We start from the raw sequence: 15,317 nt of genomic DNA, 5'->3' as shown, positions 1-15,317 counted from the left end.
GATGGGTAAAGTCATCTATCAGCGGGACTGTAAGACCGCTCCCCCCGCCGAACCATCCACATCCACAGCTCCATGGTGAGGGCGCCCGCCTGCGGCTTCAAGACCTGCTCCTACGCCTCAGCTTGCACCTCCGGCCAAGCAGCGATGTTAAGTCCGGTAAACCGCGAAGCGTCCCTGAGATGGGCCATCCAGAGAAGAGGGAACTTGCTCTTTCCCCGGCGGAGAGCTGAGCTCTACAAATAACATCAAAGGTGTTTTTTAACACCACCCAAATCTCAAAGAAAGAGCAGTTTTCCCCTTCCCCGGATGTGACAGCCCAAACACTGCCAGTCTGGGACACTATGTCTTCCAGCTCACAGGATCAGTGCACCTCGCCAGTGGCTCGCGGAGTGCAAGAAAACGGTCTCCCTTCTCTCCCACTCCCAGCCCCTCCTCCGGAGTCTGGGTGCAAGATGAGAGTAAATCTCTCGCCTCCTGCTCTCCTGTGGGACCCCAGCGCTCCCCGGTTGAGCCCACCCACTCTGCGCTGCCCCACCTGCCTTGTTATTATGGGCCAGCCCATGACAATGGCTTATTTGCACGATCAGATTCAGCTACGCGATTCAATTTGCAAAATGGCCTCCCAAGTTCACGGACGTGTATTTCACCAGGGTCAACCCTGCGTTCGCCCCTGTCTTGCGAGAGAAGATTTCTGTCCTCCTGGCGAACGATGCAATCAAGTCGGTCCCTCCAGCCGAGATGGAGAGTGAGTTTTACAGCCCGTACTTCATCGTACCCAAAAAGAGCAGTGGACTACGGCCAATCCTAGATCTGCGTGTTTTGAACCGCTACCTTCACATGCTGCGGTTCAGAATGCTTACGCAGAAGTGTATCATCTAATGCGTTCATCCTCGAGATTGGTTTGCAGCAATAGACCTAAAGGACGCATACTTTCATGTCTCCTTACTTCCACGCCACCGCCAATTTCTGCGGTTTGCATTCAAAGGTCGAGCATGGCAGTACAAAGTCCTCTATGTCTAGGCGGGTTTTTACCAACCTCGCATAGGGTGCCCTAGCGCCCCTTTGGCTCACAGGCATTCTCATACTCAATTATCTCGACGACTGGCTAATTTTAGCCCACTCGCGGGAGCAATTAATTATGCACAGAGACAGGGTGCTCCGGCATCTCGACCTGTTGGGGTTTCAGGTCAACCGAGAGAAGAGCAAGCTCGCCTCCATGCAGAGAGTCTCCATGAAGCTGATGCTGAGCTGTCTGAGGGAGTTCAACAGAAAAAAGGTAGTCCCCCTGAAATGTTTTCAGAGGCACCTAGGGCATATGGCATCCACAGCCGTGGCCATGTCACTCGGATTGCTTCATATGAGACCACTTCAGCATTGGCTTCACAATCGAGTCACACCGAGTGACTGTCACTGCACTGTGTCGCCGCACCCTCAGCCCTTGGAGGGACCCCAAATTCCTACGGGCCGGAGTGCCCCTAGAACAGGCATCCAGACATGACGTTGTTTCGACGGATGCTTCCAGTATGAGCTGGGTGCCCATACGTCACGGGTATGCAGCTGCGGACCTGTGGAAGGGAACCCAGTTGCATTGGCATATCAATTGCCTGGAGCGGTTGGCAGTGTTTCTAACTCTGCGCAGTTTTTCACTGGTGCTGGAGGGGCAACATGTGCTGGTCAGGATGGACAGCATGGCGGCGGTAGCATATATTAACCGCATGGGGTTACCCTGCCCCTCTCTCATGCCCTCTTGGGATCTTGCTGTAGTAACTTTTAAAAATCATATATCCCATGTCACAAAAACTGCTTTCTTTCATCTGAGAAATATCGCTAAGTTACGAAGTATGCTATCCATCTCAGATGCAGAAAAGCTAGTCCATGCTTTTATGACTTCTAGGCTGGACTACTGTAATGCTCTGTTTGCTGGCTGCCCAGCATCCTCTATTAACAAACTTCAATTAGTACAAAATGCAGCTGCCAGAGTTCTTACCAGGTCTAGAAAATTTGATCACATCACCCCAATTTTATCCTCCTTACACTGGCTGCCTGTTAAGTTTCGTATTGAATTTAAAATATTGCTTCTTACATATAAAGCTTTAAATAATCTAGCTCCTGTTTATCTAACCAATCTTCTGTCTCGCTACAATCCAACTCGCTCTTTAAGGTCTCAAAACTCAGGGCTTCTGGTAGTACCTAGAATAGCAAAGTCGAGTAAAGGAGGTCGAGCCTTCTCATTTATAGCTCCTAAACTCTGGAATAGCCTTCCTGATAACGTCCGAGGCTCAGACACACTCTCCCAATTCAAAACTAGATTAAAGACCTATCTGTTCAGTAAAGCATACACTTAGTGCACCACTTAGGGGGCTTCCACACAGGTTATGCATCTTGCTGATATACACTGTGAACATCAGCTACGCTAATTATTTTCTTTATTCTCCATTTCCACCTGGGGATACTCTTCCCGAGGCCCTCAGACTATGCAGAGTCACTGATTCGATCCAAGACCAACGACAAGATGATCCCAAGGTTTCCATATCCTGGACCTGGCCGAATCCTGAGCAGCTACTGCGATGGTCATGGAAGAGTGGAGAACATGAGACTGATTCCTGTGACGCTCCAGAGACAGACGAGTTTTCGCTGAGGCCAGCTTCCAGCCTCCGCCACTGAGACTGCAGCTCTGCACAAGACATTTGGCCAGCGGAGAAATTAAAATGGTCGTGCCCAACTGAGCCTGGTTTCTCTCAAGGTTTTTTTTCTTCACTTCCGCCTTTAGTGAAGTTTTTTTTTCCCTCTCTGCTGTCGCCACTGGCTTGCATGGTTTGGGATCTGTAGAGGTGCGCATCGTTGGATTTGCTCTTCAGTGTTTGGACTCTCAGTAGTGATTATTAAACCACACTGAACTGAGCTCAACTGAACTGAACTTAAACACTACAAACTGAATTACACTGTTCCTATTTACTGTGACCTTTTATGTGAAGCTGCTTGACACAATCTACATTGTATAAGCGCTATACAAATAAAGGTGAATTGAATTGAATTGAATAGTGCTTACAAGCCTACGCGGTGATCCGTTTGAACCACTTGACTCAGTATCCTTAAGATTTCTGTCCCTGAAGACAGCTCTGCTGGTTGCTTTGGCATCGATTAAGAGGGTCGGGGACCTGGAGGCATTTTCGGTCAGTGACTCGTGACTGGAATTTGGACCGGCCTACTCTCATGTTATCCTGAGACCCCAGCCTAACACACCGTTTAAGGACCAGGTAGTGAGCCTGCAAGCGCTGCTTGCAGAGGAGGCAGACCCAGCCCTTTCATTGCTGTGTCCTGTTCGTGCTTAGCAAATCTATGTGGACTGCACTCAGAGCTTTAGATCCTCTGAGCAGCTTTTTGTCTGTTATGGTGGTCGGCAGAAGGGAAGTGCTGTATCCAAACAGAGGTTGGCACACTGGATAGTAGATGCCATCTCCCTCGCTTACTAGAGCCAGGGCGAGCCATGTCCCCCAGGGGTGAAAACGTTTTCCACTAGGAGTGTCGCATCCTCTTGGGCATCTGTAGAGCTGCGGGCTGGGTGACACCTAATACATTTACAATATTTTACAATCTGCGAGCGTAACCAGTTTCCTCAAGGGTTTTGGGAAACCCTGTGCTTTTTTTCACTTTGTCAGTTGAGTTCCCTGCTTGGCAAACTCTGCAGAGTTCCTCCGAGGCCCCCAGCATCTGACTCAGTGGAGGAGTCAGGTGATGGCCCATTACGTTTTTGGCATTCCGCTGATCAGCCCAGGTAGGTTCTGGGTATAGGTGCCTGCTATGTGCGATCCCCACTGGCGATCCAATACGCTCACTTAGCTACAATGTAGTCCTCCTCTTAGGTGGGCTTGTGTCTTCCCTCCCCGCTAACATCTTCTCATTCTCATTCTCTCTTCTAACATTCTTCTTCATCTCATCTTCTCAGGGCAAGTCCATATGCTATTGCCACCAGGTCTCCCCATTTGGGCAGCAGGTGGCCTCCGCAGCATCCTCTCTATCGGGACTGCACATATTTAAAATTCCTAGAATTTAACTAGGTCTATTTTTACAACTCCCCGAAAAATATAACTAACCAGGACAGGTAAGTAAGGTAAGTAAGGGCCAGGAGACATGTTGGAAGGCTGTGCCTATGGTGTTGCAGGTGTGCTCACGCTGCAGCTTGGTGCGCCCCTCACCAGAGACATGGTAAGGTTCTTTCGTTGTGGCGGTTTCCATAGATTTCCTCATAGTGGAAGTTTCCACATAGCATTGAAGTTCCCCTCCCGAAGTGGAATGCTCCGGTTACTAAAGTAACCCACGTTCCCGGAGTGGGGGAATGGAAATGCTATGTTCATTCGCCACAATGATTAACCCTTGCTGGCAGCCGTAAAAGGCTCTGAAGCTGGAAAAGGATCCCGCAGCTGGGCACGTGCAGCACTTTTATGACAAGCTTGATTGTCATTTGCGCCAGCTGTGCATGCTGAAACCGCCAACTCATTGGCATTTCATTGGCCTGTTTTTATATTCTTTCAGATGATTGGATTCTGATGAAATCCCCATAGTGGAAGTTTCCGCATAGCATTTTCGTTGCCCCACTTAGGGAACGAGGGTTACTTTTGTAGCCAGAGCGTTCTCTTGTACCGTACAGTTCATGCTTTATTTTTTTCAAATATTTGACTGGGAGGCAAGTGTTTGAAGTGTTAAGCTATCTTCCTGGAATATGTGTTGCCACATTACTAACCTGACATCATGACCAGCCATTTCACTTGGTGGCCATCTTTGAAATTCCCCTCGAGCAGTATGCTGTCAGTTTAAATGGGAAACATAAAATTCTCCAAAACTGTTTGCTAAGCTGTGATTAAATTAAAATCAAATCACCAATAAAATTTAATGACAACTGTCTTTTAAGTTTCATTTCTAAACGTACAAACCAAACAAAACCTGAATTTTTTTCAAGTTGCCCAAGCTATTGTGCATAAGCACTCAAAGGAAATTAGATTTTTTTTACAATGTAAATTGAATCAAGGGTGGCGTGGTGGCTCAGTGGGTAGCGCGGTCGCCTCACAGCAAGAAGGTCACTGGTTCGAGCCTCGGCTTGGCCAGTTGCCATGTCTGTGTGGAGTTTGCATGTTCTCCTTGTGTTCACATGGGTTTCCTCAAGGTGCTCTGGTTTCTTTTACAAGTCCAAAGACATACGCTATAGGTAAATTTTGTAAGCTATGTGTATGTGTGTGAATGGGAGTGTATGGGTGTTTCCCAGTGATGGGTTGCAGCAGGAAGGGCATCCACTGTGTAAAACATTTGCTGGATAAATAGGTTTTAATCCACTGCGGCTACCCCAGACTAATAAAGGGACTAAGCTGAAAATGAATGAATGAAGCAAATTATACTGAAAACCATGACCATATATAAACTTGGCCATAGCATGAGGGTTGTACTCTGAACTGGGTTGTGGCTGGAAGGTCATCCGTTGTGTAAAACAATTAGGGATGTCCCGATCAGGTTTTTTTTGCCCTTGAGTCCGTGTCATTTGATTTTCAGTATCTACCAATTCTGAAACCCGATCCGAAACTTCTATAATACAAAAAAAAAAAAAAAAGAATAATGAAGAGTGAAGAAACACATCCAGGATGTTCCGTATTATTTACTTAATTCGTCTTCGGTTGGGTTGCCTGGGTACACTCGCAGAATTGTTTCGAATGTTTGTTTTTGAGGTGCCTTATCAGGCTTTTTGTGTTAAATGTAGCTGTTTCCTTTCCACCTCTTGCAATCCCAAGTTTACATATCTCACAGTTTGCTATGGCAATATTGTCGTCATCAACTTTACAATACCTCTAGACCGCAGACATACTTGTGCTTTCCGCTTCAAGCTTCCATGTTGTACCTTGCCGGCATTAAACCAATAGCATCTCTAAAACAAAGTGATGTCATGCCACACGCATTGCTGTTTCTATGTGAAGTCAATAAAGAGGTCTAACTCTGTGCCACTGCATAACTATAGATGTATATATTCGAGTCCTGATTGGGAGGTAACGTCCGATTCGATTGAGTCTGAAACCGCGTGATTGGGGCCTGTTTCTGATGACATGATCAGATATGGACATCCCTAAAAACAATTGCCAGAGCAATTGCAGGATTATTCAGCTGGGGTGAACCCTGATAAAAGCAGAAAATAGGCCAAAGGAAAGTGAGAATAAAAGTCTAGTATATAATGTATACTAGATAATGATTTTTTTTTTACTTGGAATCAGCCAGTTAAAAAGCAGAAAATAGGCACATGTTGTTGAGTATTGTATGGCATGCTAAAGAAAATCAATTTGCCAAATATTTACATTAATGTCAATACTGAATTACAATGAGCAAATTCTAATTTTGGAGCCTTGGGGGGACAGGTGTTGTCTTATGGGATTTGGAATCCATCTGCTGTGCTGTCCACAGCCAACTCTTCCTTCAATTTTTACAGTATTTATAGGGAAATGTAGCTGTCTTAGTACTCTGAAAAATACTAAAAATGGTCATTATGCTTTTTCTTGGGATAGACCTTTTAATGTGGAGTGTAATATAGCTGTTTGTGATTAAAAGGCCTGCAAAATTCCAAACCCCAAAGTGCACAAATACATATTTCTTAAAAGAACAAACTCACTCCGAAGTGCCTGAAATGAATTGTTAAATTTCAAAAGAGTAAAGAGAGAGGGAGAGTAAAGGAAGAGTAAAATTTCAGCTTTACTTCTTACATCAAACCTATGTAACTGCTAAAAACACATTTAGCCATGCCAGGTCTGTAGTTTGTGGTGTTATTTGGGATATATTAGATGCTTATCTTAGGTTTTTATTCAAAAAAGGATTTTTCTGATTTGTATTACAGAAGCAAATCATAATTTGATTGATCTTACAAAATCATATCTTATCTCAAGGTAGGAGATCTTAAATTGTGTTAAGGTCAACAATCCACTCTCAGGTCTGTTACAAAGTAACTAACACTTTATGAGGTGCTAATAAATTAGCCAAAACAAAAGGGATAAACAAAAGTGGCAGAAAAAAACCTTAAGACATTAGTCATTTGCATTATAACTGGCAATGCTCTGTGTTGCAATAGTGGTCCCTGTAACTCTTGCTGTAGTGCCCGTGTAATATCAACTGTAATATCATGTTGTGCGACAGTCTGTAATTACTTATGTGTTTTGTTATCGAAATGTAACACATCTTCAGGGTTCTTCAAGAGTCATTCTACCATTAAACATCATTAAACAACATGTTTTACTTTTGTTGTTTGCTGATTTTATTCAACAAAACTATCATACGCCTAGACTTTAGTGCAAGTTGGTGCTACTTTGCCTTATGGTCAGTGTAATAAGTAACTGTATTATGTTACATTCCATGGTCTTTTGAATGTATTGTTGTGTTTGGTTTCTTTTCTCCCTCTCACTCTCTCTCTTTCTCCTTCTCTTACCTGTTTCTAGGTGTGGAGGAGAGGAGCTTAATTAATTGCACCTGCTGCTCGTTGCCCTGCAAGCTTAAAAGCTGATCACTGGTCAGCAACATTGAAGCTTGCTTCCAGAGTGTGGTCTTTCTCCTGCCTGCCTGCCTGGTTGGTTTGTGAATTGTTGCTGTTTACTTGTTAAAGTTAAAATATGTTGTAAAAGCATTTGAAACCACTTAAACTCTGCTTTTGAAACTTAACTTTGTGTTTGGAAGCCATGGGGAGGTGGGTGCCATTTTATTTCTCAAACTCGTGCTTATGTTCTCCAACTCTTGTTTATGTTTAGTTAGGGAGTTAATGTACATTTCTGTTGTTCGTTTAATTTCTTGGTCAGTTCAGAAAGTTTTACTCCTTAACTAGCTAGAGTGTACTTTTTGTTTGTTTTGGCCTTTTTCCCCCTCCTGAAGCCTATTTTTGCTTCGAAGTTTTGTTTTATCATTTTTTGTTTAATAAATTCTTTAAACTGAATTTGGTGTGTTGTTGTGAAGACAGGGACTGATTCACACTCACCCCAACCAACATTAAACTTTCCACTGTTATTCTCACTCCTAGACATTAACACCAGGGACATAATAATTGTCATCATTAACATTACTTATTGAGCACAAAAGTTCGTAATAAAGAAATGTTTGTTTGCTTGTTACTACACCCATACACAGCGCTAAAGTCCAGCATCTTCAGATTGGTTTTGGTCTTGACTAGTGCGGTTGAATAATTTATTTTTTTTTTCTTTCTCCCCTGGGAGCACTGTACAAATGACGTGGCGGTATTGATGGGTGCTCTGAGTCTGTATGCTATTTATTTATTTATTTTTTAAAGTGTGTATAAATCTATAAAACAGACTTTTTAGGTTTTGTACTTGGGGGTTGTTGTTGTTAAAATCACTTTTTGCCTGTGTATATTACAAACAAGATATCTAGAATGTTGTTGTTGTTTTTTTTTTTAAACCGTATTGTTATACGTCTATATTTGAAGAGTTCAGATGCGAAGCCGCTAAATGCCATTTACGCCAAAAATTAGATGATGACATTAGGTGAATGCTATAGGCATGTAGTGCATGTTCAACAAATAATTTTGTTTAAAATGATCTAAATCCCAGCGTCAGCTCATTCTGAAATAACAGTTTGTTAGCAAAACCTGCTATATCCCTAGAACCAATCAGAAGGTGCAAATCGAAACCGTGTGCTAATACGCTGGCTTTTATGAGGCTGTTTTATTTCGATTTTAAAAGACAGAGTTTGACGAACTGCATGAGTCTGTCCGACTGTCAGTGAATGGCAAATGAAAATGTCTCTTACCTCAACTCTATGCATTATAAAAATAAAAAAAATACACAATGTACAGTCAGAAGTGTAACATGCATTCATGCCATGTTTTTGTGCAGCAACGCTACTTTGAGTCAGATTCACTCTCCATTAAACAGCAACTCCATTTCAAGAAAGATGAAGTTAAGATGCTGTTCTTTTATCTCACATGGATGCTATGAGGATAAACAAGAGGCGAAAAAGAGACCAAGATCTTGAGTATAGGCAGGATAAATAAATGACAGCTTCTGAGAGACATACTTTTTTTTTTTTCTTCTCTCACAGTGGGCCTACCTTGTTTTTTATTTGCTAACGCAAGCTATGTTTTAAAAGATAAATATAATGTATAAAACTCTTTTTTTTTTTTTTATAGACAATGTATTTCACAATGTTTTACACTGCATTATTTGAATCTAACAAGCTTGTTTACTTTTTTCCACTTGCATTAAATTTAAATCCGAAATCTAAAAAATTACAACAGATTATTAAGATTTAATTAATTTCAGTTTTAATGTAATTGATTAATGCACTTACTTGACAGATTTCATTTATTAATTTTCTTTCTGCTTAGTCCCTGGTTTATCAGGGGTTACCACAGCGGAATGAACCGCCACTTACTTTTTATTTTGTATTTTTAATTTCAGGTGATTTGTGTATGTGTTTTATGATTGGTAAAATAATCTCTAATTGCATCTTTAGTGATTTTCAACTCATTACAATGTCTTGTCCCAATAGGTGGATTTAGAAGTTTTTGCATAAAAAGCAGAAGTGGATTTAGTTGGTTTTGACGCAAAAGAAAATTATTTTATTTTTCTAGCTAATAACCTTATCATTACATATAAAATTAAAGTTTTAAACCTAATCATAGGAGCCTAATAAAAATGCTCATTTACAAAATAAGAGATCTGATGGATTTAGAGGGTTTTGCATATGCACTCTTCATTTGTTTAACTATAGTATGTAGCACTGTAGTATCCTGCAGACATATTTCATTCCACTATATCTTCACATATGCAGCAGAATGACAGTAAAACCCAACTTGACTTGAACCCTATCCACTATCCCTATTTACAATGAATAAATGTCAGAAATGTGACTACTTTAAGTGCATGGTAAAATCTCAGAGCCTTCAAAACCAACATAAAGTTTTCATGATGAAGGAATAGAAGAAAAGAATAAGCAATGCTAGGTGAGTCCACACCTGTCCATATTAAATGGATAGTTTCATCTGAAGTACCACCGAGATTGCGTTCGATCAGTGTGAGGCTTTAGCTGCAGATCCTGATGCAATTTTTTTTGTCTTTGTTGTTGTGAGATGATGCAAAAAGTGACTGCATCCACCCACAGTGCTAGCAGGCAAATGAGAGCTAGTAGAACTTAACTGCCACTCACCGCTGAGCCATGTTGCCTGAGGGTTGTGTGCCTGGAGCTTCCCGCTGAAGATGTCCTCAATTGTGACCTTCTGCTTGGAGGCCAGGCTGGTATCTTCAACTGTGGGCAGAGAATGTAGACATTACTACGAGAGTGAACTATATAAAAGGAATGTTTGACAAGACAAACTGCTAGGCCAGGGTTTTGAAGTAGTTTTAAATTCTTGAAAGGTCAAAGCTTGAAGGTAACCGAGTTATGGTAGCCATTCAAACCTTTAGTGAAAATAAAGTGCACTTACAGTGAATGTACTGAATGGACACTGGATAGATCTATAGATAGTTAAGAATATATTTGTAACTTTTATAACTATACATTTTTGGAACAGTTTATCAAAAGTACATTTTTGCAAAGCAGAATTTAAGTCAAAGTTACTTTTTATTTAATTTTTACTTAATTTCATCACATTTTAAATCATATATATTTTTAAAAGAGTCTGTGCTTTACAGTAAACTTAAATGTGCTGAAAAAAGAATGTGCCAAAATATAAATACATTTTGATTTGTTTACTAGCATACTATAACCATTATTTGCGGATACCTACTTGATATCTGCTGGTCGGTAAAAAAATATATAATAGTAAACAGTTCATGTTACTAGTTCACAGTTCTTTGCCTATTAACAAATACAAATTTTTAAATAAAAAAAAAAAGATTTTGATATCAGTTTTGACTAATTTTATTGATTATTTGATTAATTAATACATGATTAATAAATGCCAAAAAACATCATTGTTATTTCAAATTTAAGTGTTTGTGTAAACTGTTATGAAAATCATTATGGAATTGCATAAAAAGGCAAACTTTGGTCAAAGACCAGACATTTTGGTATACACCAAAGTGATAAAAACATATAAAAATTCAAGTCAGTTTCAAAAGTTCTGTTTTAACGTTTTACAATGAGCAATTCAACATTAAGTCAACCGTTACAGAGTACACTTTAAATACACTGTTAAAACAGCCTATGGATTAAATAATGTTCCATCGTTATTCAGTGTCACACATGTAAATTCGAACAGCATAACTGTTTTGAACTCATTGCATCTACATGCCAACTAATTCTCTTAAGATTATAAGTAGACTCTTAGGTTGTGGTTAGAGTATGTGTAAGTTGACATGTACTTATGTTCTTATTGTCAGTTAAATGTGTTGGAGCAGTATCAACAGATACTGCTGAGAAATAGGTAATCATATTGATTACTCATTGGCAAAACTTCCTAATCTGCCACCAAATGATTCTTAATCTAAATAAGCCTATCAAGGTTTTTTTGGTATATAAAATATGTTTTACAATGACTGACAAGTTAGCAATCATGATAAAATATATTTTAATGTATATATATATATATATATATATATATATATATATATATATATATATATATATATATATATATATATATATATATATATATATTTAAATTAGAGTACTGTTCATTTCATTTGCTTTAAAAAAAATAATATATATATATATATATATATATATATAAATATATATATATTTTTTTTTTAAAGCAAATGAAATGAACAGTACTCTAATTTCCTAACTAACCAACTGAATGAATGAATGAATCAATCAATCATATCAATCTATTAATCAATCAATTCACCAACCAACCAACCAACCAATCAATCAATCAGGACTTCCGTTTCCAGTTAACATGTAAAGGCAGCGCGGTCTCTGTCTCTCGCAGCAATATCTTTAAAATTAACTTTTCCTCTCTTGAACCCCAAACTGATCTAAATTCCAAATTAAAACCTTAAACAACTAAGGAAAATGTCGAAGCCACAAAGACATCGAAAAAGACTGAAGTTGACACCACCCCAGTGGACAACGATACACTGGCTAACATTGCTACCCTGCTAGAAGACCAAAGAGTTAGCATCGCAGCCGATTTAGAATCTCGACAAAATACAAACAACTATAGCAGAACATGGTCAACAAGTGAACTTGTTGGAAAATAAATCCGAGTGACAAGACCGAAAAATTCAAGCTTTGGAGGAGAGATGTGAAGTACTGGTGAGCAGCAATGCTAAGCTAATAGCGAAAATGGTCAATCTGGAAAGCCACAGAAACAATATAAGTATAGTAGTGTTAACTGAATCAACCAATCAGTCAATCAATTAATCAATAAATCATTTAGATAATTGCATTTAAATTGTAAATTTAATAAGATTATGTTCTTAATAAATCTACAAGTTTTGGCTGTTAGTGGTTACCCATTAGCATTATTAGCTCATACATCTTTCTGGGAGGATTCTTAAATTTTTTTTTTTAGTCAAAGTATAAACCTTCTTTTTCAGTTCTGCGCCCCATTTTCTCTTTCATTCAACGTGGATTCCACAACAAAGAGTTTCTCTATCAAACAAGGACATGTGTGTTTGAAGCATAAAAAAATGTCAAAACTGCATCAATCGTCCCCAGTTTTCTCTATAGATTATGACTTGTAATTCAAAGCACATCTGCTCTTCAATCTCAAGTTTCAGAAATGGGGAAACTTAGCTGCTTTTAAATTAAACCACCTCCTCGGCTCTAAGAGAGGACAAAAATTTGGAAAACAACAACCTTTTTTATTATAGGTAGTATCATTATATTTTTATGTTATGTGGGCTATATTGTCTGGCTGTTTGTCCCTTGAGATATGGCTTCACCAAATAATTCCCTAGCTAGTCCACAGGGCCACATAGCCAATTACTAGGGTTGACAAGGTGGAGGCTGAGCCTGAGAATGAGACTCCCCGGTGTGCCTTATTCTATTTAGAGCTCAATTGATCCATGCACACTGATCTAATCAGACAGAACTTTTTGCTATTAGACGACTATGCTCACCCACTTAGTTTTCTTCCTACCCTAAAAGTATCTATTCAGTAGGAATATAACACTTAGCAAATTAACTAAAGGTTAAATTAATTAAATAACATTAATGTGATATGCAGCAGGGGGAAATTCGCTGTTTTTTTGGTAATTGAAATAAAGGAATACAATCTGCATTATACATTTTAACAATACCAGATTAAATAAATAAAATATGAAAATAAATAAGGCAGCATGGTGGCTCAGTGGTTAGCACTGTCGCCTCACAGCAAGAAAGTCACTGGTTTCCTCTGGGTGCTCCGCTTTCCTCCACAGTCCAAACACATGCGCTATAGGTGAATAGAATAAACTATATTGGGCATAGTGTATGTGTGGGAATGTGAGTGTGTATGGGTGTTTCCCAGTACTGAGTTGCAGCTGGAAGGACATCCGCTGCATAAAACATATGCTGGAAAAGTTGGTGGTTCATTCCGCTGTGGCAACCCCTGATGAAAAGGACTAAGCCAAAGGAAAATTAATGAGTAAATAAAAATAAATAAATGATTCAATATAATCTTGCATGCTATAATAAAATATCAATCATATGAGAGTACATTTTGTGAACATCGTATATCCTACAAAATCCAGTAAAGCATATGCAATAGTTGGTTATTCTAATAATGAAACTTAGCTCCAAACCAGGGGTCTCAAATTTGTGGCCCGCAAGCCACACGATTTTTTAAACTAATTTGAAAATTTAATGTTAGTGCCCGCGAGTTTGATATGTATGGCACTTTACTGTTGTATGCAGAACTGAACGTACCTACCAAAAGAAAAGTAAGGAATTCAATGCAGCCTAATGTAGTCATCTATAGTCACATATCGACACCTGTCCATCGGCAACAGGAGTTCCCAGTAACCTGGACTTATAGGGTCACACCGTGATGTAAAAGTAGTCAAAACAAATGACAACAACACAGTTGCTTCTTTTTCCTGTAACAGCAGCACGTGGATAACAGTAAATTATTAATTATTATTATTATTATTATTATTTATTTTTTTATTAATATTTATTACTGATTGATTTATTTTCCTATAAATTATTTTTATTTTTTCCATCTTATTTTGTGTAAAAAAAAAAATCCCAAATCTCTTTATTTTTATTTTTTTAACACAAAATAAGATGAAAAAAATAAACAAATTAAAAATTAATAATATAATTAATTTCTTGTGGAACACCTGATGCGACCCAACCTCACCCAGACTCTGCCTCCATCAGCCCCCAGGTAAATTGAGTTTGAGACCCTGCTCCACACAAATTACATTTATTTCAGTATATAAATAATATTCCCACTGGTCTGAATAGTAAATCTCATTGTATCTCTGGAAACTAAGCACATTTTTAAAGAACAAAAGACAGACACTAAAAGTGTATCATGTATATTTGTGTATCGTGTATATTTGTGTATTGTGTATATTTTTGCAACAAAACTTACAGAAAACTCTAGACTAAATGTGCTAATTTTATTAAAAAAATGTGATACTATTTTTATTTAAGACCTCTTTAAGATCTCACACAATGTATGAAGGAGTCAAAACAATGCCAGGAATTTCTTTGTCACACACAAATGAAGATCAGCCTTAATTGAATGCCAATATTAAATTATAATTGGCAACATCATGGCTATGGCACATTTTTAACTTTTAACCTGTTTTTGGTTTGGTTAGATATCATTGGTTCATGCTGCATTTATATTTCAGTCTAACTGCACCTAGGTTCATTTGGAAGTGACTTGAAAACCTTCTTTTTACTGGTCTTATTTGGCTTGCTTGGTGCCCATGCACCAAGGTTCAGATGTCAGTGTTCTCACCCTCAATTATGCAAGGTTAAAAATGAGTTCACTTATTTCTTGAGGCAACTCCCAATTTAGGCTCTTCAAAAATTGATCTGTGCTTGCATACATATGCTATCACTCATCTTTGAAAAAAAAACATAACTCTGGGGAATCATGGTAGCCCAATTTCCTCCTGATGAAGAACAATCATGTTATGCATGCTATGCTAATTACCCTGGAAAATCACCATAATTGAGCCTGCAACTTTGAAGAATATTTTGGCTGTAGCAACTGCTTGGCTTCTTTATCACTTTGCTTTAATACAAAAAATAAGAAAAAATAAACAATTTATATTATACACATCCAGTCACACTGAGAAAAAAGTTTGCTCAGTGGTTTATAGCTTATGGGATTTCTCAAAGTTTGTGCAACTTACAGTATCAGCTAAAGTAAAATCAGCTTTTTCTCAGATGTTAAA

At 38.8% G+C, this 15,317-nt stretch overlaps 1 protein-coding gene across 3 annotated transcripts in view; it reads right to left on the bottom strand.

The window, feature by feature from the left end:
* The window catches only part of dpp6b (dipeptidyl-peptidase 6b), a 239,238-nt gene that overhangs the window by 75,661 nt on the left and 148,260 nt on the right, over window positions 1-15,317 (bottom strand). For all 3 annotated transcript variants that reach the window (XM_056473708.1, XM_056473725.1, XM_056473717.1), the window contains exon 3: window positions 10,177-10,275. In XM_056473708.1, the coding sequence (XP_056329683.1) occupies window positions 10,177-10,275 (99 nt within the window). The remainder of the gene's footprint in view (window positions 1-10,176; window positions 10,276-15,317) is intronic.

This window comes from Danio aesculapii, chromosome 2 (assembly GCF_903798145.1).
Source record: "Danio aesculapii chromosome 2, fDanAes4.1, whole genome shotgun sequence".
NCBI lineage: Eukaryota > Metazoa > Chordata > Actinopteri > Cypriniformes > Danionidae > Danio > Danio aesculapii.
Note: the sequence above shows the minus strand (reverse complement) of the source record. Positions and strands in the feature narration are given on the sequence as shown.